Below are 27874 nucleotides of genomic sequence, written 5' to 3'. Positions count from 1 at the left end.
GGGACTCTGCTTAAAGAAGATCCGCCTCTGGGGTTTTATATTGCTCTGGTATTTATGCCAAAGACACACCAGCCCTCAGTCACTGGGAGAAGGACCTCTCATACACTCGGTGAGTACTGTACAGCTTCTGCCGTCTCTGTCTTTCTGGGGCTGCCGGACCCCTGGGTGCAGGAGGCGCCTCCAGATTGGCCTGGCTTCTGTGACGCTGGCCCAGGTCACACGTCAAGACCCTCGGTGTGCAACTCTGCCTACAAGCACACTGCTGCCTGCCAGGAAAAGGTATTTCTGGCCATGGGGCATCCTGGGGCAGGAACAGCCTGGAACGGGACTCCCTGCCCTCCTAACTGGGTGGTGGGTGGGATGTGTCACCTGCGGTCTCTGCTCTCACTGCTCCTCAGAGCCAGCGCAGATCTACACCCATGAGGTGTGCTTTGTCGTGGCTCAGAATGTCTGGGAGGCTGTTTTAGGGGAACAGACGCTTTTCAGAGAAATGACTTCTGCTCGGGACATTTAAATCCAAACCAATTATGGCCCCTGTGTCTGTGTCTACTGGGGATGGGTGAGTATTTTCTTCAGACCCCCACGGGTCTCTCTGATTCATACTTGGCTAAGCGTTTTCTCACCCTTGAAAGCTCCAGGGTCATTGGAGGATGCAAAAGGTGGAGTGGAGTGGAGTAAGTGTCCTGGGGCATCATGAGGTTTTAGGGCTGGAAGGAAGTGGAACCATCTAATTCGTTCTCTGATGAGGACACTGAGACCTTAGAGAAGTTAAGCAACTTGTACAAAAGACCCACACCTGGCTGTGAAACCACCCATCAATGCCATCATCTTCCCCCAACGACACACACACAGACACAAGAGCATAAATAATTAAGAGGAAAATAGACCAAGGGGCTGTGTCCGCTTTTGCAAACAGAGTCTGCTAACATCTCTTTACAGCTGAGGCTGGCTGGGGTAGTGATGCAGGCCTTGGAGGCAGACTCCCCAGCTACCAAAGTTACCTCAATTTCCTCACCTGTAAAATGGGTGTAATGGTAATAATACCTATCTGGCAGTGCTGTTGTGAGGATTAAATGAGATAATATATGTATAAAGTGCTCAGGTCAACACTGTCAGGGCCTGGCCCTGAGTGCTCAAACTTTAAAAATCACCTGGACAACTTGTTAAAACACAGATTGCTTTGTTGCCTCCCACCCCAGATTTTGACTCAGTAGACTGGGGTGGGGCCTGATAATTTCCATTCCTGATAAACTTCAGGGGATGCTGAGGCTGCTGGTCTGGGACCACACTTTGCATAGGGAAGCTGTAGCACTTGCTTTTATTATTTGAATGGGTTTAGACCTTGAGGTTAGCCCTTGGGCTGCAGCAAGACAGAGATTCCTGTGACAGAGATGCATGGGCACTAGAGAAACTCTAATGAGCAGAGATTCTACATGTTACGCCTGGGAAACCAAGATGGGCAGAATGATATCATGACCTTGAAGCTAGATTTCTTTCTTCCTTCCCTTTGTCCATTCTGACAACATTTATTGAGCACTTGTTATGTACCAGGCATGTCTCTGCTCCTTAGGGACAGTGTAGGGGCTTCTGCAATCACTGGGAGAGATAGATGAGAACCATGGAGAAGATAAATATATGAAAGGGGTAAAGCACAGGAGGAGTCCGTCACCCAGCCCAGAAGTTATCAGGGAAGGCTTTCTGGAGGAAGGGGTACCTGAGCTGGGTCCTGAAGTAGGGGTAGTTCCAGGACAGAGGGAGCATGGTCTTTGGGACTTTTTAAGGAGCTCAACTCCACTGAATATAGATTTCAAGGCAGGAAGCAGGGAAAGCTAAGGTCAGAGGGGCAGGCAGGGCCAGATTACTAGGGATTGGGCAATGGGGCACAACAGAAGGATGATAGCAAGAGGTCTGCCCTCTAAAGGGACTGCTCGGGCAGCTGTGAGGGGAGTGGACTGGGCAGGGCAAGAGTGCTACAGCAGTGCAGTGGCCCCAAGTTGGTGGCTGGAGCTGCATGGAGGCAGAAATAAGAGGGCCTGGGGATTGGTTGGGAGGGAGGAGGAAGCAGTCAGGGTGTTGGGCTTGGATTCCATCCCGGGTGGGTGGTGCAGATCTCTGAGGGGCCATTCCAGTCAAAGGACGGTGATGAGGACAGCAGTCTCAGAGGTGGAGTTGAGGTGCCAGGGCATGGGGTGTAGATGCCCCATGGGCTCTGGAGCTCAGGAGAGGGGTTGGGACTAGAGCTGAGCAGGGGGAGAGAGTGAGTGGCCGAGGTAAAAGCCAGAAGAGCAGTTCCAAACGGCAGATTCCTGAGGATCAGAAATATTGCTAGCCAGAAGCCATTTGTTTTTGCTCTTTGCAGTACGCGGGCCTCTCACTGCCGCGGCCTCCCCCGCCGCGGAGCACAGGCTCCGGACGCGCAGGCCCAGCGGCCACGGCCCACGGGCCCAGCCGGTCCGCGGCATGTGGGATCTTCCCGGACCGGGGCACGAACCTGCGGCCCCCGCATCGGCAGGCGGACTCCCAACCACTGCGCCACCAGGGAAGCCCCAGAAGCCATTTTTAATTTAATTAGTGTATATTAACCAAGTCGAGATACCCCGAAGTTAATAAGATGAAGATGTGCTGCTAGAATTTTCCACCATAGGAGTGTTTCTTGTGAAGTCATTGTATGGATATATGTGTTTGCAGATTATAATAGGCAGCGCTTACTTGTCATTTGAAGCCCTCACTCCAAGATGTTTCCCCAACTAATATTTGAAATCTCACTATCTGAGAGGCCCTCCTTTTAGGACTCAGACTTTCCCCTAAAATGAAAACGTCCTTGGGAGCTGGCATAAATTCAACCTTCCCTTCAATAATCATTGATTGGTGAAGTGGATCAATTCATCTCCTTCCGGTATGGTAGGCTTCATCGGGGGGGCAAGCTCTAATGGAGAAGAGTAAGAGAGATCATAAGAATTATTATTTTTGCAGCCCTTTACAAAAGGGGCTGGCAAACTTTTTCTGTAGAGGGCAAGATAGTAAATATTTTAGACTTTGTGAGTCTAAAGGTCTCTGTCACAGCTACTCAACTCTGCCATTGTACCGGAGCAGCCATGGACAGTATGTAGTGAATGGGTGTGGCTGCGTTCCAATAGAACTTTATTTATTATTTGATTTTCATATAATTTTCTTGGGTCATAGAATCTTATTCTTTGGCTTTTTTGCAACCATTAAAAAATGTCAAAACCATTCTTAGTTCGCGGACCTCACAAAAACAGGCGTTGGTTTGCTGACCCTGATTTAAATTGATTTCCAATTTATAAAGCACTTCATTTCCATTATTTCATTTGATCCATTATCGTGGGAAACGAATGTCACCATTTCCATTTTACAGTTGAGGAAACTGGAGGCCAAAGAGGGAGCCATGGGACTTCGCCATGGGAAGGGGTGCCCAGAGGGAGGAGAGCAAAGAAGGAAGGGCAGGAGAGAACTCTGAAGCGAAACCCTTCTCCTTCAGAGTGAGCGTAGGGGGCTCTCATCTTGTCCTCATGTTTGCTTGGGGGTGGCCAGGGGGATGCGTGGGTGAGCAAATTCTTTGTGCTCATTATGTCTTTGGATTTTGGCCACTTTTCAGAGAGGAGCGGGGAGCTGTGTTTCTAACTCTGTGAAATCCTCAATGAAGCCCAGATGTAGTACGTGCTGAAAGAGCCAGAACAGTGCACTCGGCTTTCTGCGAGTGCAAAGTGGTGTGACCCAGGAAACCACAGTGACGTTGGCTCTGGTTCAGTTGACACGCTCAAGTCTAGCCACAAATTACCAGCAAGTGGCTGAGTGAAGTTTAGAATTTCCCCTGGCAGAGACATTCCAGGAGAGCCTGGCTCCAGGGCCCAAGTCTTCTCCCCGGGCAGCACAGCACAGGCCACGCCAAGCTCCACTCCAGGCCAGCTGTCTCAGCTGCTGGGAAACAAAGTCCAACGTTCTTTCTTACTATGGGTGGGGAACTTCAAGGGGAGACAAAAGGGTTCACTGAAAAGCCAGACAGGCTTGAACTATAAGTCACAAGAGAGAGGGGACCCCAGAGGGAGACAGTCACAGAGGTGCAGCTTTGCCTCTTGGCCACCTTCTAGCTTTCGAGGTTGTTTTCTCCTCAAGGTGGACCACCTGCTAGAACAAGGAAACACAACTCTTTGTGACCAGCTTGTGAAGAAGACTGTCCCTGTGTGGTTCTAAATCACGCCCACATGACCGAGCAGCCCTGAGACTGGCCTGTGGGGACTCGAGCTCAGCTTGCAGGGACAGGGGCAGAGCAGATCGTCAGGGGAAGGCCAGGAAGGTGATGGGATCGCCATCCAACATACACTGAGCACCTACTACGTGCTAAACACCGATGCAGGGGTTGTAAACATAAATCTAGACCTAGGCATGGCATAGGAGGGGCTCAGAGGCTCAGAGAGAGAAAAGAACACAGGCCCTTTTGTTTTAGGGCTTTTGCTGCCAATGGTGCTAGAGAGACAGAGAGGCAGAAGCAAAAACACCAAACATGGAGAAGTTGTGAGGGTTTCACTGAGGTGGTGGGGAAGGTGCAAGCCCAGGCTTCGAAGCCTGTCCTGGGCTGAGGCCAGCCCTGCCTCTCCCAGTGAGGAGCCGGAGAGCTAAGTCCTTTCACTTCTCTGAGACTTGGTTTCCTTATCTGTAAAATGGAACTAAAAATATCTTCCCTCAGGGCTTTTGTGAGGATTAAATAGATAATGTATGTGAAAGGCTCCCAATTTTTAAAAATTAAAAATACATTTTTACCAAAAATGGAAGCACAGAACATGTTGTGTTTCACCTAACAGAGCAGCTTGCACTTTTCCCAGGATATTAAATATTCTGCTCTCTCTGTCGTAAGGAGGTTTCTGGAACCTAGTTTAGAAACCATTTTATTTATTATTCAATAACTTTTTTTCGCATTAAAGTTGGCCAAATCTTTGCACTCACCCATGAGTGTTTCCCAAGGATAAATTCCTAGAAGTGTCTTTGTGGAGTTAAAAGATATGTACACTTTTAAGGCTTTTGATAAGTAGTTTTGAATTCCCCTTTAGAAAAGTAGTACAGTTTGCCCTGTCAGCTGTGAACGGGGGCCCACCTTCCCACAGCTCTGCTGGCAAGGGTGGCCCTAAGAACCGGACACAGCGCTCTGGCCGAAGGTGGGGCTAGCTTTTATCATGGCTCCAGGACACTGCAGACTGTCGACAAGACCCCAGGTCCTGCTCACAGAGGCTGAACGAGAGCTTTCACAGTTTGGTTATCTAGACTCACATCCGCACCCTCATATTTATCCTATTAAATTTAATCTTAGTGGACTCAGTTCATTTTCTCTGCTTTTTGAGATCTTTCAGATTTCGATTCTTCCAGCCAACGTGTGTGTTTTATCTGGACATTTGATCAGCATGTACTCTATATTTTCATCCAACTCATTTATAAACATGTCACATGAGAAAGGATCAAGAGTGGAGCTCTGAGGCATATCATTGCCTCCAGGTTGACAGTGACCTATCAATTAACACCTTTCAGCGACAATAACTCAGGCAGCTGTAAATATGCCTAACTGATTTATTGTTCAGCCCACATGGCTTTATCAATAGGGATATCACGGGAGAATTTGTCAGATGCCAAGATCAAGTGAAGCTCAATGTCTCCCGCCTTCTCCTGCATTTCCAGCCAGGGGGTCCTGTGGAAAAAGGGAGGCTGGCAGTCTGCCAACACTTGTTCTTGGTAAACCCTAATCAATTTCAAGAAATCACTGCTTCTGTTTTTTAATTTAGTTATTTTTATTTTATTTAGTTTTGGCTGTATTGGGTCATCGTTGCGGTGTGCGGGCTTCTCGTTGTGATGGCTTCGCTTACTGAGGAGCACGGGCTCTAGTCGCACGGGTTTCAGTAGTTGTGGCTCGCGGGTTCTAGAGCGCAGGCTCAGTAGTTGCGGCGCACGGGCTTAGTTGCTCCGCGGCATGTGGGATCTTCCCGGACCAGGGATTGAACCTGTGTCCCCTGCATTGGCAGGTGGATTCTTCTTTTCTTTAATTTTTTTAGTTATCATATTCCAACTTTATTGTCATCAATAAAATACCAATTAATATTTTTTTTCTTTTCTAGACAAATACTCCCATATAGCCTACTAACTTCAACACAGGACACCTCTAGCACAACAAGAGTCTATCCTATTTGAACAAAATTCCTGGGATTCACTTTCCTTAGTGAAATTCACTGTTTTTATGTTATGGCTAGTCTAACTCCAATATCCCACTACCACCACCTCCCCCCGCCACCCCCAAAGCCTTTGAAAACAACAGAAGGGGGAAAAAATGTTTTAAAATTCTAAAATTTTATATTCTATTTCCCTCTGAATTGCTTGGAAGAAGCTTACTTTTTTTTTGAATTTTATTTTATTTATTTTTTATACAGCAGGTTCTTATTAGTCATCAATTTTATACCCATCAGTGTATACATGTCAATCCCAATAGCCCAATTCATCACTCCATCCCCACCCCCCCACCCCCGCCACTTTCCCCCCTTGGTGTCCACATGTTTGTTCTCTACATCTGTGTCTCTATTTCTGGGCAGGCAGATTCTTAACCACTGCGCCACCAGGGAAGCCCACTGCTTCTTTAATAGTGCTTTCTTTAATAACACCTTCTGGAAACCTGCCTAATTTGCATATCAAGATTATCTGAGGTTTTAGATATCTGCCTTCTTTCCCTTTTTGAATATTGGAACAACATTTGCCATCTCCATCTCCTGACATCTCTCCATTTCTCCATTGGTCTAACATGGCAGAAGGTTAAGGATCTTCCCTGCAATCCAGAAACTGTTCAGACCAGAGACAACATTGTTTTGAACAACTAAGTACTTTCCTTCAATCTCCACCTCATCTCAGACCAGTGTCCTCTCACCAGTGTTTGTTCTACCTTTGTTATTCTGAAAATCCTTCTCCTTGACATCCATTGATTCATTCACTCATTCATCTGGGTAAAAAAAGGTTTAAGAGCCCACCCTGTGCCAGACATTGTGCTAGGCTTACAGAAGAATCGCTGGAGAACAGGACAGCCCCAGCTCCTGCCTTTACAGAGCTACAGATGAGCCCAGATGTGCAGAGTTGATCATTGCTGGGACAAGTTCAAGGTGCTGTGGGGCAAAGAAGAAGGGCCACTAACTGAGACCGGTGGGCCAGAGAGACTGAAAATGCAGTGTTGATGCAGAGGCCTGACAGGGGATGGGAGTCAGTAGCAAATAGGTTGGGGGAAGGGTGTTCCAGACCCTGTGTCTAAAGGGCCAGAAGGGAGACAAGATGATATTCGGAGAATGGAAAGGAACTCCACATAGCCAGAGTGAGAAGGCCAAGGGGGGTCAGGGGGGAGATAAGCCTGGAGACATAGGCAGGGGCCAGACCCTGTTGGGCCTTGTAGGCCAAGGGCGAGAACTGGGACTTTATCACTTTGAACATGGGTGATCGTGAGGATCAGCAAGGACAAGCAGAGCTGGATTCAAGAAGTCACAGTGGGCCTGTCCCCTAGTGTGCACGCTGCTTTGAATATAACAGGCAAGGGCTTCCTTTTAGCCTGCAAACTGTGTGAATAAGCTTCTGCTCAGTCTCTAGGTAGCCTTTCTGACCTCCCGTTCTCAGGCTGTGATTCTGTCTCCTCTTTGCTTTGGTCATGGTATTTGCTGTCCTCCTTCCACGTAAGGGTGTTGGAGGACCAGCATCCCAGGTGTCTAGGGCAGCTCTCTTCTTCCCCTCCTGCCGCTCGTTCCAAATGAAGCTTGGTGGGCTGTCCTCTGCAGCCACCTTCTCTCTCCATGCCTCTCTTCTCTGGACTCCCACCTCCCCCGGAGCTGGGACCCTCCCCACTTCCACTCTGCCCCACTGAGGGGCTTCTCAGGCTGGAAGGCAATCCACACACCATCTCCTGAGCTGCCATTGCTTCTCTTGCTTCACCAAGTGCCAAGAATTTGTCAGGTGTGGTCTTTTTACACTGCCCCTCACCCAAAGAAAGAAAACCTGCAACAGACATTAGAAAAATTCATTCCCTCATCACTTTGCAGTCGTCCCAATTCAGATATCAGCATTGGAGGAAGGACTTCTCTGTTTTTCTCCATCTGAAGCAACAGAGACAGTGAGTCCCATCACGAATTCTCTCACTTTCCTCTCTCCTCTCAGGTTGCCCTGTCCTCCTCAAGGGGCTCCTACCCTTAGGATTGTACATTTTCACATGCATCTTTTTTTCCTTAATGATATGTATGATTGATTTTAATTATAAACTATACATGGATACAGTCTCCTTGTTAACAATTAAAACATTACAGCACTTCTCCTCTCAGTCCCCTTCCCACTTCCAGGTAACCACTATGATCAGTCTTAGACTTTTTTTTTCCAGAACTTTTTGCTATGTGTTCACATCCACACAAAAAGAAAATTATGGAAAATGCACAATATTGTTTTGTGCTCGTAAAAGAACTCATAAATGGTTTTATGCTGGACATTCTATTCTGCAACTTGCTTTGTTCACTCAGCAGAATGGTTTCGAAATCTATCCACATTAGTCCACGTCGATCTGCCTGGCCCTTCTCTTAACCTCAGTACAGTATCCCACAAGGAACTTTTGGATAGTACCAGATTGTGTGTTGGTGTGTTTCTCTGATTAAAGAGTGCCAGTGTTCCCACAACTTTGCCAACACCTATAATAAAACTTTGAATCTTAACAATACGATGGGTGAAAATGGTCTTATTTCATTTGCATTTCCTGATAGCTAGTGAGGCGGAACATCTTTTCATGTAATTGTTGGGTGTTTGCATTTCATTTTGTCAATTATCTATTCATAGTCTTTTTATTTTTCTCTTTTGGGCTATTTACTTCTTCCTTATTGATTTGTAGGAGTTCTTTTATATAGCAAATAGTAACCCTTAATTATGTTTACTGCAAATTTTTTCAATTCCTTTTCTAAACTTCAAGTCTTTAGAGATTCTTTCCATTGGATTAATGCTTTGTAGTCATTTCAGGTCTTCGAGAGGCAGGTGGATTAATTTGCTAAGGCTGCCATAATAAAGTACCACAGATTGGCTTAAACAAGGGAAATTTATTTTTTCACAGTTCTGGAGGTTAGAAGTCTGAAGTCAAGGTATCAGCAGGGCTGGTTTCTCCTGAGGCCTCTCAACTTGGCTTGTAGATGATTTGTCTTCTTGCTGTGTCTTCACATGATCTTCCCTCTGTGTTTGTCTGTGTTCCAATTTCCTCTTATAAAGATACCTGTTCTATTGAATTAGGCATACCTGACACCAGTCATATTGGATTAATGACCTCATTTTACTTTAATTACCCCTTTAAAGGCCTTATCCCCAAATACAGTCACACTCTGAGGTACTAGGGTTAGGACTTCAACATAGAAATTGGGGAGTAAACAGTTCAGCCCAAAACAGTAGGGTAGAGTGAAGAAGCCCAAATGCCAGAGAGTAAGGGGCCAGGTCCATACCTTCCCTCCTGGAACTAGGTCCTGGTTGCCGATGGGGTCAGGCCCCAAGACAGCCAAGAATACTGTCTCCAACGTGATTTTGACAAGTGGCCAATTACCTCTCTTCTCCCCAGTTCCCTAGGTGCTCTAGCCCCTGGTTCACTCGGCCAGACTCACCATGTGTGAAGAGGAGACCACTGCGCTCGTGTGTGACAATGGCTCTGGCCTGTGCAAGGCTGGCTTTGCAGGAGATGACGCCCCCCGGGCTGTCTTTCCTTCCATTGTGGGTCGTCCTCGCCACCAGGTATATGTTCATCTGGACCCAAGGCTTTGAGTTAGTAGGAGGACGCACTGCACTGTGGAGTCTATGCTGAGCTGCACGCGTGTGTGCGTGTGTGTGTGTGCTAAGTAAGGTAAGGTAAGAGGAAGACGTGTATGGATTGGCCCTGTTCTCTCAGAAAATGACATTGTTTTAGGACAGAGAAGAGAGACAAGAAATCCTCTGCCTTCCCTCCTGCCATCTCCACATTCATTGGTATCTGCCTCACCCTGTCTCCTTCAGTCCGGTTTCCAGGGGAAGAAGGACATTTTCCCTATCTTTAACCTTCTTCAGAGACCCTCCAATACCTGAATTCCTCTAAGTGGAGCTCTCGGCCAATTCTGTTCTCCTTCCTTCTCTTTTGCATTGCAGGGTGTAATGGTGGGAATGGGCCAGAAAGACAGCTACGTGGGGGATGAGGCTCAGAGCAAGCGAGGGATCCTAACTCTCAAATACCCCATTGAACACGGCATCATCACCAACTGGGATGACATGGAGAAGGTATTGGTGGACACCCCCTTTAGTGTGCTCATTTTAACATCATCAAGACCCACCCTCTGCCCTGTCAACTCTTCCTCTGCAATGTTTCTCACATCCTTCTTTCCTTCCTGTCCATCCCCCTGGGCATTCCCCAGCCTCAGCTGCCAACATCTCTCACTAGACGATTCCAATGGCTTCCTGACTGATTTCTTTGTCTCCTGCCTCACTCACCTAATTCATTCTCTGCACTTCTGCAAAGCTTGTCTTTCTAAAAACAGACCAGATCATGTCACTCATCTCCTCAGACTCTTCACTAACCAACAGTAGGTTCCTAACTCACTGTCTGGCGTTTGAAGACCTGGTCCCGCCTAAGTCCCAGCTTTATCCTTTCCAGCTTTCACTCCAGCGCAGTGCTTATCCTTCTTTAAAATGCGTTGCTGCTTCCAGAAAGGCAAATAGCTTTCTCCCCTTTATTTTCCGTCATGACCTCAGATAGGTGCATTGATGCTATATTAGTATGATGCTTCTCTAGTGAAAAATTTAAATAGGAATCTCTACCGGTTTCTAGAAGCTTTTTTCATGTCAGAAGATGTTGAGGGGTCGCCTTCCCTGGCAGCCCAGCGGTTAGGACTCTGCACTTCTGCTGCAGGGGACGGGAGTTCGATCCCTGGTCTGGGAACTAAGATCCCGCGTGCCACGTGCCCCCCCCCAAAAAAGATCAAACTCTCACTAGATACCTAGGAAATATTAATATCAGGAACAAACCACCTGTAAATGATAAATGAAAATAAAATACTTTAAAAAAAGAAGACGTGGGGGGTAATTTTTTTTTTTTTTGCGGTACATGGGCCTCTCACTGTTGTGGCCTCTCCCGTTGCGGAGCACAGGCTCCGGACGTGCAGGCTCAGCAGCCATGGCTCACGGGTCTAGCCGCTCTGCGGCATGCGGGATCCTCCTGGACCGGGGCACAAACCTGTGTCCCCTGCATCGGCAGGCGGATTCCCAACCACTGTGCCACCAGGGAAGCCCGGGGGGTAATTTTTAAATGGTAGTTTGTGTTCCACAAAATCACGTGCAAAATGCTAATAGAGCCTTTCTAATATTCTTTTTTTAATTGAAGTATAGTTGCTGTACAATATTTCGAATATTCTTTTGATAAATTCCACTGACAGTTGTCTGAGAATTCTTGTTTCTGCAATGACTGTCTTTTGAAATGTAATAGAGGGCTTATTGAGCAGACTGCAACTGGGAATAAAGAAAGCTGATTTGAAATCTGTAGTACACATATACTTTTCTCTAAACCCTAGATTCAATTTCTCTAAACCCTAGATTCAGTCACTCTGAATGTGACATAAATAGATAAAAATACAATAGCTCTTGCTTCACTCTGTGGGATGGTTAAGAGCACAGACACTGGAGTCAGTGGCAGGGAGATCTAGGAGCAAATCTCTCCCTCTAAGCCTCAACTTCCTTATTTGTGGAAATAAAAATACTTTCTTCATTAGGTTGCTTTGGAGGTTGAACTAGGCAAATATTTAGTATAATCCCAAGGCATGGAACATACTTAATGCTCCATACGTGGCACATATTATTATATTTCTAATGATATCTAATTTGAAAACATAATAGACAAAATATTTTATTCACAGTAGTAATATGAACTCTTTAAAGAAACCCCTAAAATATATTCTGTGCCTTAAAAGAAAAACTGAATAGGATAAAGCTGTCAAATCTTCTCAAATTAATTTATAGGCTCATTGCCATTCTAACAAAAATCTCACAATTTTAAAAATTGTATATATTTAAGGTATACAACTTGATGATTTGATATGTGTATACATTATGTAATAGTCACCATATTCAAGCTAATTAACATATCTACTACCTCACATAGTTTGTGTTTTTTTTTTTTTTCCCTTGCAGTGAGAACACTTAGGATTTACCCTCTTAGCAAATTTCAAGTATACAGGACAGCATTGCTATCTTTAGTCACCATGCTAATATATTAAGTTAGATCTCCAGAATTTACTCATCCCACATAATTGACACTTCGTATGCCTTGACTAAGATAGCCTCTCTTTTCCCTTCCCCCAGCTCCTAGTAGCTACCGTTTTACTCTCTGTTTCTATGAGTTTGGCTAGAAATATCACGAGTTTTAATTATGCAAGATCATAAAGTGTGGAAAAATAAATAAGACAAAATTTATGAGAATAAAATGAATAAGAAAAACTATGAGAGGAGACTTGCTATATCCAAATAGTAAAATATAATATAAAGTTATAAAAATTAAAACAATTTGGTACCAATACAGAGGTAAAAAAGAAATACATGGTAAATGAAACTTCCAAGACCAGAGGGTAGAGAAGGATTCAATAATTCAATGAATTATTCTGTGACAACCAATTCATTATTTGGGGCATAGGGAATCTGTTTATGGCCATTACTTCATACAATTTCATCAAACACATATCAATTGAATATGAAAGTTAAATATAAAAATTCAAATGATAAAAAATACAGTATAGTAAGTGTGAGTATTTATCAAATTTCTGGTGAAAGAAGAAAAAAAGAATGACAAATGTAAGGGCTTCCCTGGTGGCGCAGTGGTTGAGAGTCCGCCTGCTGATGCAGGGGACACGGGTTCGTGCCCAGGTCTGGGAAGATCCCACATGCCGTGGAGTGGCTAGGCCCGTGAGCCATGGCCGCTGAGCCTGCACCTCTGGAGCCTGTGCTCCACAACGGGAGAGGCCACAACAGTGAGAGGCCCGCGTACCGAAAAAAAAAAAAAAAAAAAAATCCCAAGAATGACAAATGTGACTTCTTAAAAATCATAACTTCTAGTGTGTGAAAAACAAAACCAAATTTAAAAGGCAAACAACAAATTGCGAAAAATATTCACAAGTGCAAAAGAGGATTAATACAAACAACTAATGTAAATTGATAATTAAAAACACAGTCTCCACCAGACAAATAATCAAGGGACATGACCAGATAATTGGCCAAATAGAAATTATCAAAAGTTGAAAATCTGAAGAAGTTTAAACATATTTGAAAAATTATTTAAAAACTTATTTAAAAATTCAAAGTAAAACAACTAGGTATTAATTTTATCTATCAAATTATTTCATATTAAGAGTGAGAACACTGAATGCACTTAAGAGTAAAACAGGCAATTTCTATTCTGAAGTAAAGACAAACTTAGCCTCTTTGTGGGTGATAGAAACCAAAAAGTTTTCCAATTGCCATACTCTTTAGTTCAGTAATTCCATTTTTAGAATTTTTTTTCTTTGGAAAACATCCTGAATAGAAAAAATAAAATGTAATATGTACAAAGATAGTTTTCACAAGATTATTTATAAACAAAAATCAAAGATACCATGAATAGTAATGTGATTAAATATATGATGATGATGGTATATGATGAAATGTTGTGTAAACATTAAAAAAATTTTAGTTCAATTTATTGAAAATAAATGTTTACTATGGAAAAGAAAATTATTTATGTTACATTAACTGAAAAGTGACAGGAAACAAAATTGAACATAGAAGTGTAAGAGTAGTAAATAATAAATAAATGAAAGCGTATGAAGTAAATAAATGGTAGTAGTAATAAAATTTAAAATACATAAAGATGAAAGATCAGGGAGAAGAAAAAAGCCAAAGTGTTAACTATTTATTATTAAGTAATGGAAATATGAGAAATTTTAATTTCTCTTAAAAATATTTTCCTAATTTAAAAATTGTCAACATCCTTAACTTTTAAAGTACTTTATAAAAGCTTCCGAAAATGAAGTAAGATGAAGTGCAGATGCTTGGGCCCAACACCCAAAGATTCTTTTTTTTTTTTTTACATATTTATTGGAGTATAATTGCTTTACAATGGTGTGTTAGTTTCTGCTGTACACCAAACTGAAGCAGCTATAAATATACATATAGCCCCATATCCCCTCCCTTTTGAGTCTCCCTCCCACCCTCCCTATCTTACCCCTCCCGGTGGTCACAAAGCACCGAGCTGATCTCCCTGTGCTATGCGGCTGCTTCCCACTAGCTATCTATTTTACATTTGGTAGTGTATATATGTCCATGCCACTCTCTCACTTCTTCCCAGCTTTCCCTTCCCACCCAAAGATTCTGACGTGTGAGCCTGGGATACAGCCTAGGAACCTGCACCTATAACAATTATCCCAAAGCATCCGGGGCCCACATTTGAGGAAATACTGACATCACATTATTAAGCCTAATTGCCATCTCCTTCATGTCTCTTGTGACACCTCCACAGCCCAGGGCCTCTGCTTGTGCCATTTGCTCTGCCTCAGATGCCCTGCTCAGTCTCTGGAGACCTTCCTTTGCTTTCAGGGCCTTCTCAAATCTCCTGGAAAACGAACTTCTCCTGCCTCTTCCTTCATTAAAATATGGACGTGTCTTGTATTTTGTCTTTTTGACTGCCTTTCTCCCTTCCAGACTTTGAAACTAAGATCACATTTAGCACCATCCTAGTACAAAACCAGGGGTCCCTAAACACATGGGTACAATGGAATCAGAGGACCCTGTGCCTCACCTCTGAAGAAATCAAAGCCCTGTGTCCCTGCCACTCTTTGCCAAATTCCTCTGAAATAAAGCCTCCTGTTTGCTGTCCTGGATCACTAAAGAGGGAACAGTGCACAGCGGGAAGAAGTAACTTCCTCTAAATCAGTGATTCTCAACCGGGGCGATTTTGTCTCCCAGGGGCATTTGGCAATGTCTGGAGACATTTTTGCCCCTCACAGCTGGAGAAGTGCTACTGGCATCTAGTGGGTGGAACACGGAGATGCTGCTAAACTTCAGCCCCCCACAATAAAGAATTATTGAACTTAAAATGTCAAAGCGCTGAGGTTGAGAAACCCTGCTTTAAAGAACAGCCTGGTCAATAATAGACATTGACAGTTAATGCATATCTGTCAGGCTTCAGCAGGAGACAGTATACACTCAGCTGGGGTTCTGAAATTAATTTAAGGAAGGACTACTTACAGATGTGAGCAGGGTTAGGGAACCGGAAAGGGATGCAGAGGCGCTCAAGTACCAGCAACAGAGGGAAGCTCTTCCAGCTGGAAGGCTGAAGAGCAAGAGCAGCGTGACTAGAGCTCAGTGAGAGCTGGAGCCTGAGGAGGGGCTGCGCAACAGGAGCTGTGCTCAGGGAGGCCACAGTGTTGCCGGAAAATCACCCTGCCCTTCTCCCCCCTCCCACTCTCCAACCTCTTGCTGGTATCTTCTCTCAGCCAAGCACAGCCAGAAGCCAGAGAGCTGCAGAGGGCCTTGTCCCTCAGGGCACAAAGCAGGGGAGACAAGGGAGAGGCGTAAATAGGAGCCAAGGTCAGACAGAAATAATCAACACACTAAGTATATTGGCCCCAGGTCTGAGTCCTGTCTGGGGCCTTATTGAGAGGGAATATAACCTCTAAAGAGCAATCAATTCCCATGGCTGACAGGCCTCCAGATCCAGTCCATTCTGAGAACATTGTGCCATCCTCCCCCAGCATGGGCATGTCCATAGGAAGCCTCCAGCCCACTGGGAGTCTGCTGGACTCATCTGACTTTTGTCCCAACCAGATCTGGCACCACTCCTTCTACAATGAGCTGCGCGTAGCACCTGAGGAGCACCCCACCCTGCTCACGGAGGCCCCGCTAAATCCCAAGGCCAACAGGGAGAAGATGACCCAGGTAAGAGGCCAGGAAGACTTGAGCACTGGCACAAGAACACAACATGGCTGCTTGGCCAGATTCTTTCTCCCATTCATGCATCAATGCAACAGATTTCTTTTTTTTAACATCTTTATTGGGGTATAATTGCTTTACAATGGTGTGTTAGTTTCTGCTTTATAACAAAGTGAATCAGTTATACATATACATATGTTCCCATATCTCTTCCCTCTTGCGTCTCTCTCCCTCCCACCCTCCCTATCCCACCCCTCCAGGCGGTCACAAAGCACCGAGTCGATATCCCTGTGCCACGTGGCTGCTTCCCACTACCTATCTACCTTACGTTTGTTAGTGTGTATATGTCCATGACTCTCTCTCACCCTGTCACAGCTCATCCTTCCCCCTCCCCATATCCTCAAGTCCATTCTCCAGTAGGACTGTGTCTTTATTCCAGTCTTACCCCTAGGTTCTTCATGACATTTTTTTTCTTCTTAAATTCCATATATATGTGTTAGCATACGGTTTTTGTCTTTTTCTTTCTGACTTACTTCACTCTGTATGACAGACTGTAGGTCCATCCACCTGATTACAAATAGCTTAATTATGTTTCTTTTTATGGCTGAGTAATATTCCATTGTATATATGTGCCACATATTCTTTATGCATTCATCCGATGATGGACACTTAGGTTGTTTCCATCTCCGGACTATTGTAAATAGCGCTGCAATGAACATTTTGGTACATGACTCTTTTTGAATTATGGTTTTCTCAGGGTATATGCCCAGTAGTGGGATTGCTGGGTCATATGGTAGTTCTATTTGTAGTTTTTTAAGGAACCTCCATACTGTTCTCCATAGTGGCTGTACCAATTCACATTCCCACCAGCAGTGCAAGAGGGTTCCCTTTTCTCCACAGCCTCTCCAGCATTTATTGTTTCTAGATTTTTTGATGATGGCCATTCTGACTGGTGTGAGATGATATCTCATTGTAGTTTTGATTTGCATTTCTCTAATGATTAATGATGTTGAGCATTCTTTCATGTGTTTGTTGGCAGTCTGTATATCTTCTTTGGAGAAATGTCTATTTAGGTCTTCTGCCTATTTTTGGATTGGGTTGTTTGTTTTTTTGTTATTGAGCTGCATGAGCTGCTTATAAATTTTGGAGGTTAATTCTTTGTCAGTTGCTTCATTTGCAAATATTTTCTCCCATTCTGAGGGTTGTCTTTTGGTCTTGTTTATGGTTTCCTTTGCTGTGCAAAAGCTTTGAAGTTTCATTAGGTCCCATTTGTTTATTTTTGTTTTTATTTCCATTACTCTAGGAGGTGGGTCAGAAAGGATCTTGCTGTGATTTAGGTCATAGAGTGTTCTGCCTATGTTTTCCTCTAAGAGTTTGATAGTTTCTGGCCTTACATTTAGGTCTTTAATCCATTTTGAGCTTATTTTTGTGTATGGTGTTAGGGAGTGATCTAATCTCATACTTTTACATGTATCTGTCCAGTTTTCCCAGCACCACTTATTGAAGAGGCTGTCCTTTCTCCACTGTACATTCCTGCCACCTTTATCAAAGATAAGGTGTCCATATGTGCGTGGGTTTATCTCTGGGCTTTCTATTCTGTTCCATTGATCTATCTTTCTGTTTTTGTGCCAGTACCATACTGTCTTGATTACTGTAGCTTTGTAGTATAGTCTGAAGTCAGGGAGCCTGATTCCTCCAGCTCCTTTTTTCGTTCTCAAGATTGCTTTGGCTATTCGGGGTCTTTTGTGTTTCCATACAAATTGCAAAATTTTTTTTTTTTTTTGCAAAATTTTTTGTTCTAGTTCTGTGAAAAATGCCAGTGGTAGTTTGATAGGGAATGCACTGAATCTGTAGATTGCTTTGGGTAGTAGAGTCATTTTCACAATGTTGATTCTTCCAATCCAAGAACATGGTATATCTCTCCATCTATTTGTATCATCTTTAATTTCTTTCATCAGTGTCTTATAATTTTCTGCTTACAGGTCTTTTGTCTCCTTAGGTAGGTTTATTCCTAGATATTTTATTCTTTTTGTTGCAATGGTAAATGGGAATGTTTTCTTGATTTCAATTTCAGATTTTTCATCATTAGTGTATAGGAATGCCAGAGATTTCTGTGAATTGATTTTGTACCCTGCTACTTTACCAAATTCTTTGATTAGCTCTAGTAGTTTTCTGGTAGCATCTTTAGTATTCTCTATGTATAGTATCATGTCATCTGCAAACAGTGACAGCTTTACTTCTTCTTTTCCGATTTGGATTCCTTTTATTTCCTTTTCTTCTCTGATTGCTGTGGCTAAAACTTCCAAAACTATGTTGAATAACAGTGGTGAGAGTGGCAACAGAATTTTTTTGAGAATTGCTCTGTTTGTAGTCCATGCCAGAACCTAAGGGAGGTGGGAGTGGGGTAAATAAGCACAGTTCCTACCCTTAATAAAATTACAAACCATTTTGTGGACCAAGAGGTGCTGTGATTTCTGCCAGATAGTCTTCTATTCTGCATTGTTCTTTCAGATCATGTTTGAAACCTTCAATGTCCCTGCCATGTACGTCGCCATTCAAGCTGTGCTCTCCCTCTATGCTTCTGGCCGCACGACAGGTGAGTAGCCCTGTAACCCGTTCCCTTTCTGACTTGAGAGGGAGGAAGGGAAAGCTGGGCTCTTGCAGAGATTCCTGTTCAGAAGAATCAGTGGGACAGTCAAAGTCCAAGGAAAACCTTGGTTGGGGATAACAGAAGGGAAGCGCATGTAAAATGCAGATGCGAGTCTACCCAGTATAGCTGGAAAGAATTTACATGAACAAACCATGACTAGTACAACCTGCAAGGGCCATTTCCCTCACCAGTAGTTAGTCTGGGAGCTTGTACACCCTTTCCAACAATGCTAGAATGTTTCTGCTCATGAAGCAGCAATGGCAGAACCAATGATGTTGGATGTGTAAGTACGATGTGGCCTTGGTATAGAAAGGAGCTCAGGGAAACAGAGGGAACTTCAAAATAAAGTGATTTTTAATAGGGGCTTGACAGCTTGCATGAACATCTTTCTTTTTTTACATCTTTATTGGGGTATAATTGCTTTACAATGGTGTGTTAGTTTCTGCTTTATAACAAAGTGAATCAGTTATACATATACATATGTTCCCATATCTCTTCCCTCTTGCATCTCCCTCCCTCCCACCCTCCCTATCCCACCCCTCCAGGTGGTCACAAAGCACCGAGCTGATCTCCCTGTGCTATGCGGCTGCTTCCCACTAGCTATCTACCTTACGTTTGGTAGTGTATATATGTCCATGCTTCTCTCTCACTTTGTCACAGCTTACCCTTCCCCCTCCCCATATCCTCAAGTCCATTCTCTAGTAGGTCTGTGTCTTTATTCCCGTCTTACCCCTAGGTTCTTCATGACATTTTTTTTCTTAAATTCCATATATATGTGTTAGCATACAGTATTTGTCTTTCTCTTTCTGACTTACCTCACTCTGCATGACAGACTCTAGGTCTATTCACCTCATTACAAATAGCTCAATTTCGTTTCTTTTTATGGCTGAGTAATATTCCATTGTATATATGTGCCACATCTTTATCCATTCATCCGATGATGGACACTTAGGTTGTTTCCATCTCTGGGCTATTGTAAATAGCGCTGCAATGAACATTTTGGTACATGACTCTTTTTGAATTATGGTTTTCTCAGGGTATATGCCCAGTAGTGGGATTGCTGGGTCATATGGTAGTTCTATTTCTAGTTTTTTAAGGAACCTCCATACTGTTCTCCATAGTGGCTGTACCAATTCACATTCCCACCAGCAGTGCAAGAGGGTTCCCTTTTCTCCACAGCCTCTCCAGCATTTATTGTTTCTAGATTTTTTGATGATGGCCATTCTGACTGGTGTGAGATGATATCTCATTGTAGTTTTGATTTGCCTTTCTCTAATGATTAATGATGTTGAGCATTCTTTCATGTGTTTGTTGGCAGTCTGCATATCTTCTTTGCAGAAATGTCTATTTAGGTCTTCTGCCCATTTTTGGATTGGGTTGTTTGTTTTTTTGTTATTGAGCTGCATGTGCTGCTTGTAAATTTTGGAGATTAATCCTTTGTCAGTTGCTTCTGAACATCTTTCAAACATTCATTCATGTATTCATTGATTTGTCCATTTATTCATTCATTCAAATATTTTCCATTACTCCCTACCATGTGCCAAACACTACAGGCCATGGGCACACACTGTCAAACAAGACAGACCAGCCATTATGGAGCTAACAGCCTAGTGGAGGAGAGATAAAAGTAAAGGATAATTTCACTGCAGGTGATAAGGATGGTGATGGGGAAATATAGGTATATGCAGTTCTGTATCCCGTGCTTTGTGCTTGGTTTTATGCTGTGAACGTCATGTTCAGTGGCCACACGGTAGTCATTGTGTGATGGTTCCATGATTGATTGCTTGATTTTACCATTTCTCTATTGCAGGACCTTTAGGTTGTCTCCAATTTTTATTTTTTATTATAAAATATGTTGTGACCAACCTCCTTGTATAAGAGTAAGCTGCTGATCCCTGGATATTTATTTTGGATCTGGCTCTTACTGAATCATCTGATTAACTCTAGTCATTTCTCAGTTGGTTCTCTTAGGTCTTCTAAGTATACAACCACGTTATCTGCAAATAATGATGATTCTGTTCCTTTTTGATGATAGTACCTCTTATGTGTATTTTCTGTCATACTGCATTGGCTACAGCATCCAGGACAATATTAAATAATAATAATACAGTAACAATATTGTAGTGTTTCCCCATCAATTATGTGGCTGTTGGATCAGGAGAGATTTCTTATCACATTGAGAAAACTTATTTCCTTTCATGGTTTACTAAAAGTTTCATCAGTAGAGAATGTTATTTTTTTTCAAGCTGGTTTCTATAGTCCTTTTAGCACTACACATGTGTTAGTTTGATGCCTGAAGGATATGCACATTATCCAGTCTCACTAAAGAACGTGCAGCCTAGATGCCAATTGACGTGTGCATTTTTGTGAAAGTGTTTCAAAGAATATAAGAAGAGGAGACATTTTACTTGCCTTCTAGTCTCATTTGGGAAAACAAACCGACATACACAAAAATTGATGTACACAAAACATATGATTGATAATTCTCACCATGGGTGAATTTTCTAGCTGCTAAAGAAAAATATGGTAGTTGAAGATCTTTTGGTAACAGGTCCCAGAAAGAGACAGATGAAAGAAAATACTAAAGGTTTTCATAGGTCTTATCCTCTCTGTCCTTAGGCATTGTCCTGGATTCAGGGGACGGTGTCACCCACAATGTCCCGATCTACGAGGGCTATGCACTGCCCCATGCCATCATGCGCCTTGATCTGGCTGGCCGCGACCTCACAGACTACCTCATGAAGATCCTCACAGAGAGAGGCTATTCTTTTGTGACCACAGGTACCCAGCCTCTTTCTGGACTTGACTTGAGCTCAGAACCAAATCTGATCTAGGACCAGAAATTCTCATGACTAATGAGAAGTCAGTGGCCCTGTGTCCTCAAACTCTTTTAGGGTAAACGGGGAGGCCCTAGGCTGGGACTGGGCCCCTAGACCAGACCAGATAGTCAGGGCAGCCTTATTTAAGGAGGAATGTTCCCAACCAAGACACCTTGGGGAGGGAGACAAGGCTTAGACCTACTCATCCTAAGAAGCGCTTGGCTTTTCCCTCTTTTAAGTGTGCTTTCACAGCACTCCTTCGCTCCCCAGGGACCTGCTACCTCTGTCCATGTCCACACCAGGATCAGAGCTAGTTTTTATTCGGCAGAATGTTGGTAAGAATCTGGTGGCACATTTCATTACCTAGGGGGTTTATGGTTTGTCTGAGGACAAATGGAATAAGTAAGGCCTGAATTTCTAAGGGAAAGTGGCCCCCTGGGCAGGAAGAAGTTTTGGGTAGGAGTCTTCCTAGATTCTGTACACTCCCAGCATATAAGCCTCCATCTAGATGGGAAATGTGTCCTGAAAGGCCCTCAGGAAGGCCTGCAGCTTTGTCAGGGCTGAGTGATGAGAGCAAGACAAAAGCACATAAAAAGTTTTGCTTGGGAATCGAGATTTTGAACTTTCACTTTAGAAAGAGGAATGAAAACATTAACATTCATCTTGAGACTGAACCCAAAAGAGAAGGAAGAAGTTTTCATGGAGATCAAAATAGGACAACCAAACTAACAGAGCTGAGTATCTACTCTCCGTCATTTCTACTCTTTCTAGCCGAGCGAGAAATCGTGCGAGACATCAAGGAGAAGCTGTGCTATGTGGCCCTGGACTTTGAGAATGAGATGGCCACGGCAGCCTCCTCTTCCTCCCTGGAGAAGAGCTACGAGCTGCCAGATGGGCAGGTCATCACTATTGGCAATGAGCGCTTCCGCTGCCCCGAGACCCTCTTCCAGCCCTCCTTCATTGGTGAGGCTCGGCCTGTCGTCCTGGCCAATTAGGAGGGCAGGGATGGAAAGAGAAACACCAGGAGTCACTCACACTGTTTATTGTTTATACTTAGCCTATATTTTTCCAGGAAGGACCAAAAATACATAAACAATACAACTAGATTAAAATCTAATTTTAAATATAAGGGTAAGGAAATCAAAATAAAGGAAAAGTGGGATGGGAATATAAACATGAAACTAAGAATGAGATTAAAACATAAAATATTTCTTGGATCCCTCAACATTTAAATCATGGGGTCTGAAACCTATAGCAGTAAACAGGGTGAGTTTGGGGATCAGACCTGGTTTTAAATCCTGATTCTGCTCGTTCAAGTGCTGTACCTTGGACATGTTACCTTCTTCAAAACTCAGTTTTCTTATCTATAAAGTGGAAATTATGATAGTACCTACTAGATAGGGTTGCCACAAGGATGAAATAAGATAATATTTAATACAAGGATAACTACTTTCTTGAGAAGAGAGAAAGAGAAGAGAAAGGCCTGTAAGCAAATGTTGACATATAGTGTAGTGGTAAATAGCAAACTGGACAAAGCGCTATAGGCCTAAGAAATCAGGGAAGGCTTCTCAGAGAAGGTGAATATTTGAATAGAACCTTGAAGAATGAGTGTCATTTTATGGTATCTGGGAATGGAAGGAGTGCAGAGTAGGGAATGGCGTGCAAGGCAAATGGAAAGGTATGTGCAAAGTGTGGAGGAGTGACAAGTCATATTCTATTTGGGACATGATGGGTGAGGTGTGTGTGTCTGTGTGTCTGTGTGTTTGCACACAGAGGAAACGAGAGAGCCACTGGACCACACAAAGAGCATGGGGGTTAATCATATCAGCAATGTAGAGCCCCTGGAAGTTTTTAGACAGCAGAGTAGCAAAGTCAGTATTTCACTTTAGGAAGATTCCTCTATCTACAGTGTGGAATTATATCACATGGAAAAAAGACTGGAGATGGGGGACCCCAGGTAAGTGGGCATGAGCTGGTATGGCAGGCAGGGCCTTTTACTCTGGAAGATCTTGGTTCCAAACTAAGGTAGCTAGATGTCAACCAATAGGCAAAGATGATATGATGGGTATATCCATACAATGGAATATTACTTGGCTATAACAGACTGTAACATGGATGGGCCTTGCAAACCTTATGCTACGTGAAAGGAGCCAGACACAAAAGAACAAATATTGTATGGTTCCATTTATATGAGATGTCCAGAATAGGCAAATCTATAGAGACAGAAAATAGATTAGTGGTTGCCTAAGGCTGGGGAAGGAGTGCAGGGGAAAATGGAGAGTGTCTGCTGATGGGCATGGAGTTTATTTGGGGAGGATTAAACATGTTCTAAAATTAGATTGTGGTGATGGTTGCACAACTCTGTGAATACACTAAAAACTAGTGAACTATACACTTTAAAGGGGTGAATATTATGGTACATGAATTATATCTCAATAAATCTGTGAAAAAAGTGATACAATGAAAGTATTCCTTTAGAAATATTCATCAGGGAACAGTGTGAAAGATCAGTCAGAACTAGGGGAAACTCAAGGCAGGGCGATGACCAGTTAGAGAGTCTGATCTTATAATCCATTAGGGAGGTGACTGAGGCGAACCAGGTTAGCTGCATCAACAGAAAGGTCACCTGAGGAGCTGTAGGTGTGACATGGTGGATGCTGACTAGCTACTGCGATCTCTACTAGGCATGGAGTCAGCTGGAATTCATGAAACAACCTACAATTCCATCATGAAGTGTGACATTGACATCCGCAAGGATTTATACGCCAACAATGTCCTCTCTGGGGGTACTACCATGTACCCCGGCATTGCTGACAGAATGCAGAAGGAGATCACAGCCCTGGCCCCCAGTACCATGAAGATCAAGGTGGGTCCTGCCCTGGCTCCCTCCATCCTGTTCTTTGTACAAAGACCTGTGTACTTGGGAGATGCTCCGAGTCGGGCTGCCAGGCTTACAGCTTGGTGGCCTCCTGGGTGCTCCATCATTCTGGCCCGAGACAGATTTCACCTTGGGGGATTATGTTCTTTGGGCCCTCATAAGCGGGAGACACATTTAGCCTGGGCTCTCAAACACAATTTCATGGACCCCATATGAGAAGGAGGTGAAAGAATTTGGAATGGAGAGAAGTTGAGGGGCTTGAGGAGGAAATGAGGAGGGAAAGAGGGAAAGAAAAGAAAGAGACAACGCCACACCATCTTTAAACTTTAAACTTTAAAAGGGACTTGGGTGGGGCTTCCCTGGTGGCGCAGTGGTTGAGAGTCCGCCTGCCGATGCAGGGGACAAGGGTTCGTGCCCCGGTCCGGGAAGATCCCACATGCCGCGGAGCGGCTGGGCCCGTGAGCCATGGCCGCTGAGCCTGCGCGTCCGGAGCCTGTGCTCCGCAGCGGGAGAGGCCACAACAGTGAGAGGCCCGTGTACCGCCAAAAAAAAAAAAAAAAAAAAAAAAAAAAGGACTTGGGTGTCACCCCAGAGGAGGGTGAAAGTTCCAAAGAGAGAATGTTGGCTATAGGACAGGCTGCTGGTTCAAACTCACAGGAACATTCCTTGATTCCTGGACAGCCTCTGATGTGCTGTCTCATCTTGGTCACAGTCCTCCCACACAATGCTTCTCACTGCATAGGCCTCAACAGAACGGGAGCCCACCTGTCTTACCACTTCTCCCCAGCCTCTGGTCCCCAAGCAATCAGACAGACACTTTTAGGGCTTCTAGGAACTTTGCTACTACAGGATTAGAAAGAGTTAGGAGTAAAATAGAGATAACAGATAGGTTGAAAGTCACAATAAAGTCACAATAAAGTTGGTCTCTGGGGAGTAGGCCTGATCTGAGGAAGTGTGTTCTCTATGTCAGTATTCTAAGAACCTTCTTCACAAAGGCTTTCCCCCTGCCTAGCAGATGGTGCTTGGCACAGGGAAGCAGAGCAGGCCACCAGAAAACAGGTGAGCAGCGGGCTCTTCTCACCCAGAGCCCATTGGAGCAGCCACGCTTACCGAGGTCTGCCGCATGGGGGGCAACGTGCCAGGCCTGGGGCAGCGGCTTTTTACTAGGACGACGTGTCAGGATACCACACCTGATTCTGGTTCAGCAGGTCTGGGGTGCCCACCACCACTTACACTTACAAATGGACACCAATGATTTGATGCATATTCCAATTTGTGAGCCCCTGCCCTGAGTTCAATAACATTGCCGGCCTTCCAGGAGTTTAAGATCTGATCTGTAGACATGATCAATGGAAGAACAGCTTAAATAAGACCAGAGGAGGGGAAAGCACACTGCAGGCAGGGGAAAGAGAGTAAGGAAGCAAAGATGGCCGGGGACGTGTGCAGGTACAAACACTCCAGCCACATTGGACTGGGGGAGGTGAGGCAAGTTCCAGGATATGCAAGTGTGGAAGGATATGGAGTACGGTGGGAATGGGGCTGAGATTTAGGGCCTCCAGCCCAAGACAACCCAGAGTTTTCTCACAACTAGAACTGCCCAGCAGTAAAATCTGTTACCTGCTTAATGGCTCTGCCAGTCCCTGAGGTATCTGTCAAAGGAGCAATGGGGTGACCTTTGTCTGCCTGAATAAGATAACTTCTAAAGACCCTACTTATTTAGCTATTCCATGATCTCTGCAATTTAGGAAATATGTAGGGAGATTCTTAGGAGACAAAAAAATCTATTTCATGTCTGGTTTGTTCTAGCACTAAATTCTTAGTCCCTTCAGAAACAGGAATTAGTTGAAGAGTCATGGTCCTTTGAGATATACTTTTAGGTGGAGTTCAAAGTTGTCTGACATGACAACCAATTTCTAAAGGCCAAGCTCAGGAATCCCAGTGGCATGTATGAATTTGAGAACTTCTCAGATACAAGAGACTATTGAGTAGACTGGCTTAGACTCAGGGATGGAGGAATCCCAGCCCAAGCTGCCCACGCATCCAAACTCTAGGCAAGAACAGAACAGCACTCCCCTTACAGATGTTTGTATTGGTTAGCTATTGCTGGGTAACAGCAACTATGAAATTTCAGGGCACGTAATAATAAGCATTTATTGCTCATGTATCTGCAGGTCAGCTGGGAGTCAGCTGATCTAGGTCAAGCTTGGCTAGATAGCTCTGCAGGCCCAGCCAACTCAGGTCAGGGGCACATCTCTCACTGTGGGGCCCAGGCTGAAGGTCCAGTAGCTCTTCAAGGGAAATTCTTCTCATGAAGATGGCAGAGACACAAGAGAGTGTGCCTACCTGCATGCCTGAAACACATTTCTAGCCCCTGTGTCAAGTCTGCTGACATCCCACTGGCCAAAGCAAATACAGGGCCCAGCCCGAAGTCACAGGGTGGAACACTGAACTCTTCTCATGGAGGGGCAGGGGGATGGGGTGGGAGGAAGAGTGACAATCTGAGCAATAGTCTAATCTACCACAAGGTTTCTCCTGTTCCTCTCTGACCACAGAGGCTGTTCTTTTCCAGGACAGTCTGGCAGTGTGGTGAGATGATTCCTGGACCACCTTCCCTATTCCTTGGCGACGGATCATGATTCACCACATTTGCTCTTTGCAGATTATTGCTCCCCCAGAGCGGAAGTACTCAGTCTGGATCGGAGGCTCCATCCTGGCCTCTCTCTCCACCTTCCAGCAGATGTGGATCAGCAAGCCAGAGTATGATGAGGCAGGGCCCTCCATCGTCCACAGGAAGTGCTTCTAAAGTCAGAACAGATTCTCTGGGGGTCTCCTTGAGACTGCTCTGTTAACAATCATGAAACAGTAAAACCTACAAGCCTTACTTCTCTGTGTGGGACTCTTTATTTTCCTGGGCTGACTCTCACACACAATGCTAAAGGCTTTTCACACCTATTTCTAGTCCACACAATGACCCTGAGAGGTAGGTTCTATTATTACAGATGAGGAAATTGAGGCTTATAGAAGTTAACACCTTGCTGAAGATCACACAGAGCCAGGGTTGAAATCCAAGTGTATGTGATGCTAAAACCTAGTGCTTCTTCTGCTATACCACCTTATTTCCTTTATCTTGAACATTAGTAAGAATGAGGACTAGATGACTCTTGGAAGGAGGAGGGTTAAGAAACAAGGGCTTTGGGCTTCCCTGGTGGCGCAGTGGTTGAGAGTCCACCTGCCGATGCAGGGGACACGGGTTCGTGCCCCGGTCCGGCAAGATCCCGCATACCGCGGAGCGGCTGGGCCCGTGAGCCATGGCCGCTGAGCCTGCGCGTCCGGAGCCTGTGCTCCGCGACGGGAGAGGCCGCGGCAGTGAGAGGCCCGCGTACCGCAAAAAAAAAAAAAAAAAGAAAAGAAAAGAAAGAAAGAAACAAGGGCTTTCATAGATGTAAGTCCTTGTACTCAAGGGTGATACACTAGAGACTGTGAACAGAAAGGGAAACGCAGGGCTTATAAGCTGTAACATGTGAGTGGTTCAAACACAATGTTATTTAAACTTAGGTGAAGGATGGT

General features: G+C 44.3%; 1 protein-coding gene across 3 annotated transcripts; it reads left to right on the top strand.

Moving 5' to 3' along the window:
• Window positions 1–27188, top strand: ACTG2 (actin gamma 2, smooth muscle). Of its 3 annotated transcripts, none has more exons than XM_060168727.1 (9): window positions 1–109; window positions 9605–9774; window positions 10162–10290; window positions 15856–15966; window positions 18472–18556; window positions 21230–21391; window positions 22201–22392; window positions 24114–24295; window positions 26967–27188. In XM_060168727.1, the coding sequence occupies exons 2-9, from the start codon at window positions 9649–9651 to the stop codon at window positions 27108–27110; spliced, it is 1131 nt and encodes a 376-aa protein (XP_060024710.1). In that variant the 5' UTR covers window positions 1–109; window positions 9605–9648; the 3' UTR covers window positions 27111–27188. The 3 variants fall into 3 exon arrangements, with proteins under 3 accessions (XP_060024710.1, XP_060024709.1, XP_060024711.1); XM_060168726.1 differs by lacking the exon at window positions 1–109 and adding an exon at window positions 121–279; XM_060168728.1 differs by lacking the exons at window positions 1–109; window positions 10162–10290 and adding an exon at window positions 121–279.
• The last annotated feature ends 686 nt before the right edge of the window (window positions 27189–27874 follow it).

The sequence above is a fragment of the Lagenorhynchus albirostris genome, chromosome 13 (assembly GCF_949774975.1).
Source record: "Lagenorhynchus albirostris chromosome 13, mLagAlb1.1, whole genome shotgun sequence".
Lineage (NCBI taxonomy): Eukaryota > Metazoa > Chordata > Mammalia > Artiodactyla > Delphinidae > Lagenorhynchus > Lagenorhynchus albirostris.
Note: the sequence above shows the minus strand (reverse complement) of the source record. Positions and strands in the feature narration are given on the sequence as shown.

Excerpts from the sequence above, each read along its gene's own strand:
- ACTG2 (XM_060168727.1), top strand. The coding sequence starts at position 9,649 with ATGTGTGAAGAGGAGACCACTGCGCTCGTGTGTGACAATGGCTCTGGC. Across the intron at positions 10,291-15,855 it reads ACTGGGATGACATGGAGAAG|ATCTGGCACCACTCCTTCTA; the intron begins GTATTGGTGGAC and ends TGTCCCAACCAG. Across the intron at positions 18,557-21,229 it reads TGCTTCTGGCCGCACGACAG|GCATTGTCCTGGATTCAGGG; the intron begins GTGAGTAGCCCT and ends CTCTGTCCTTAG.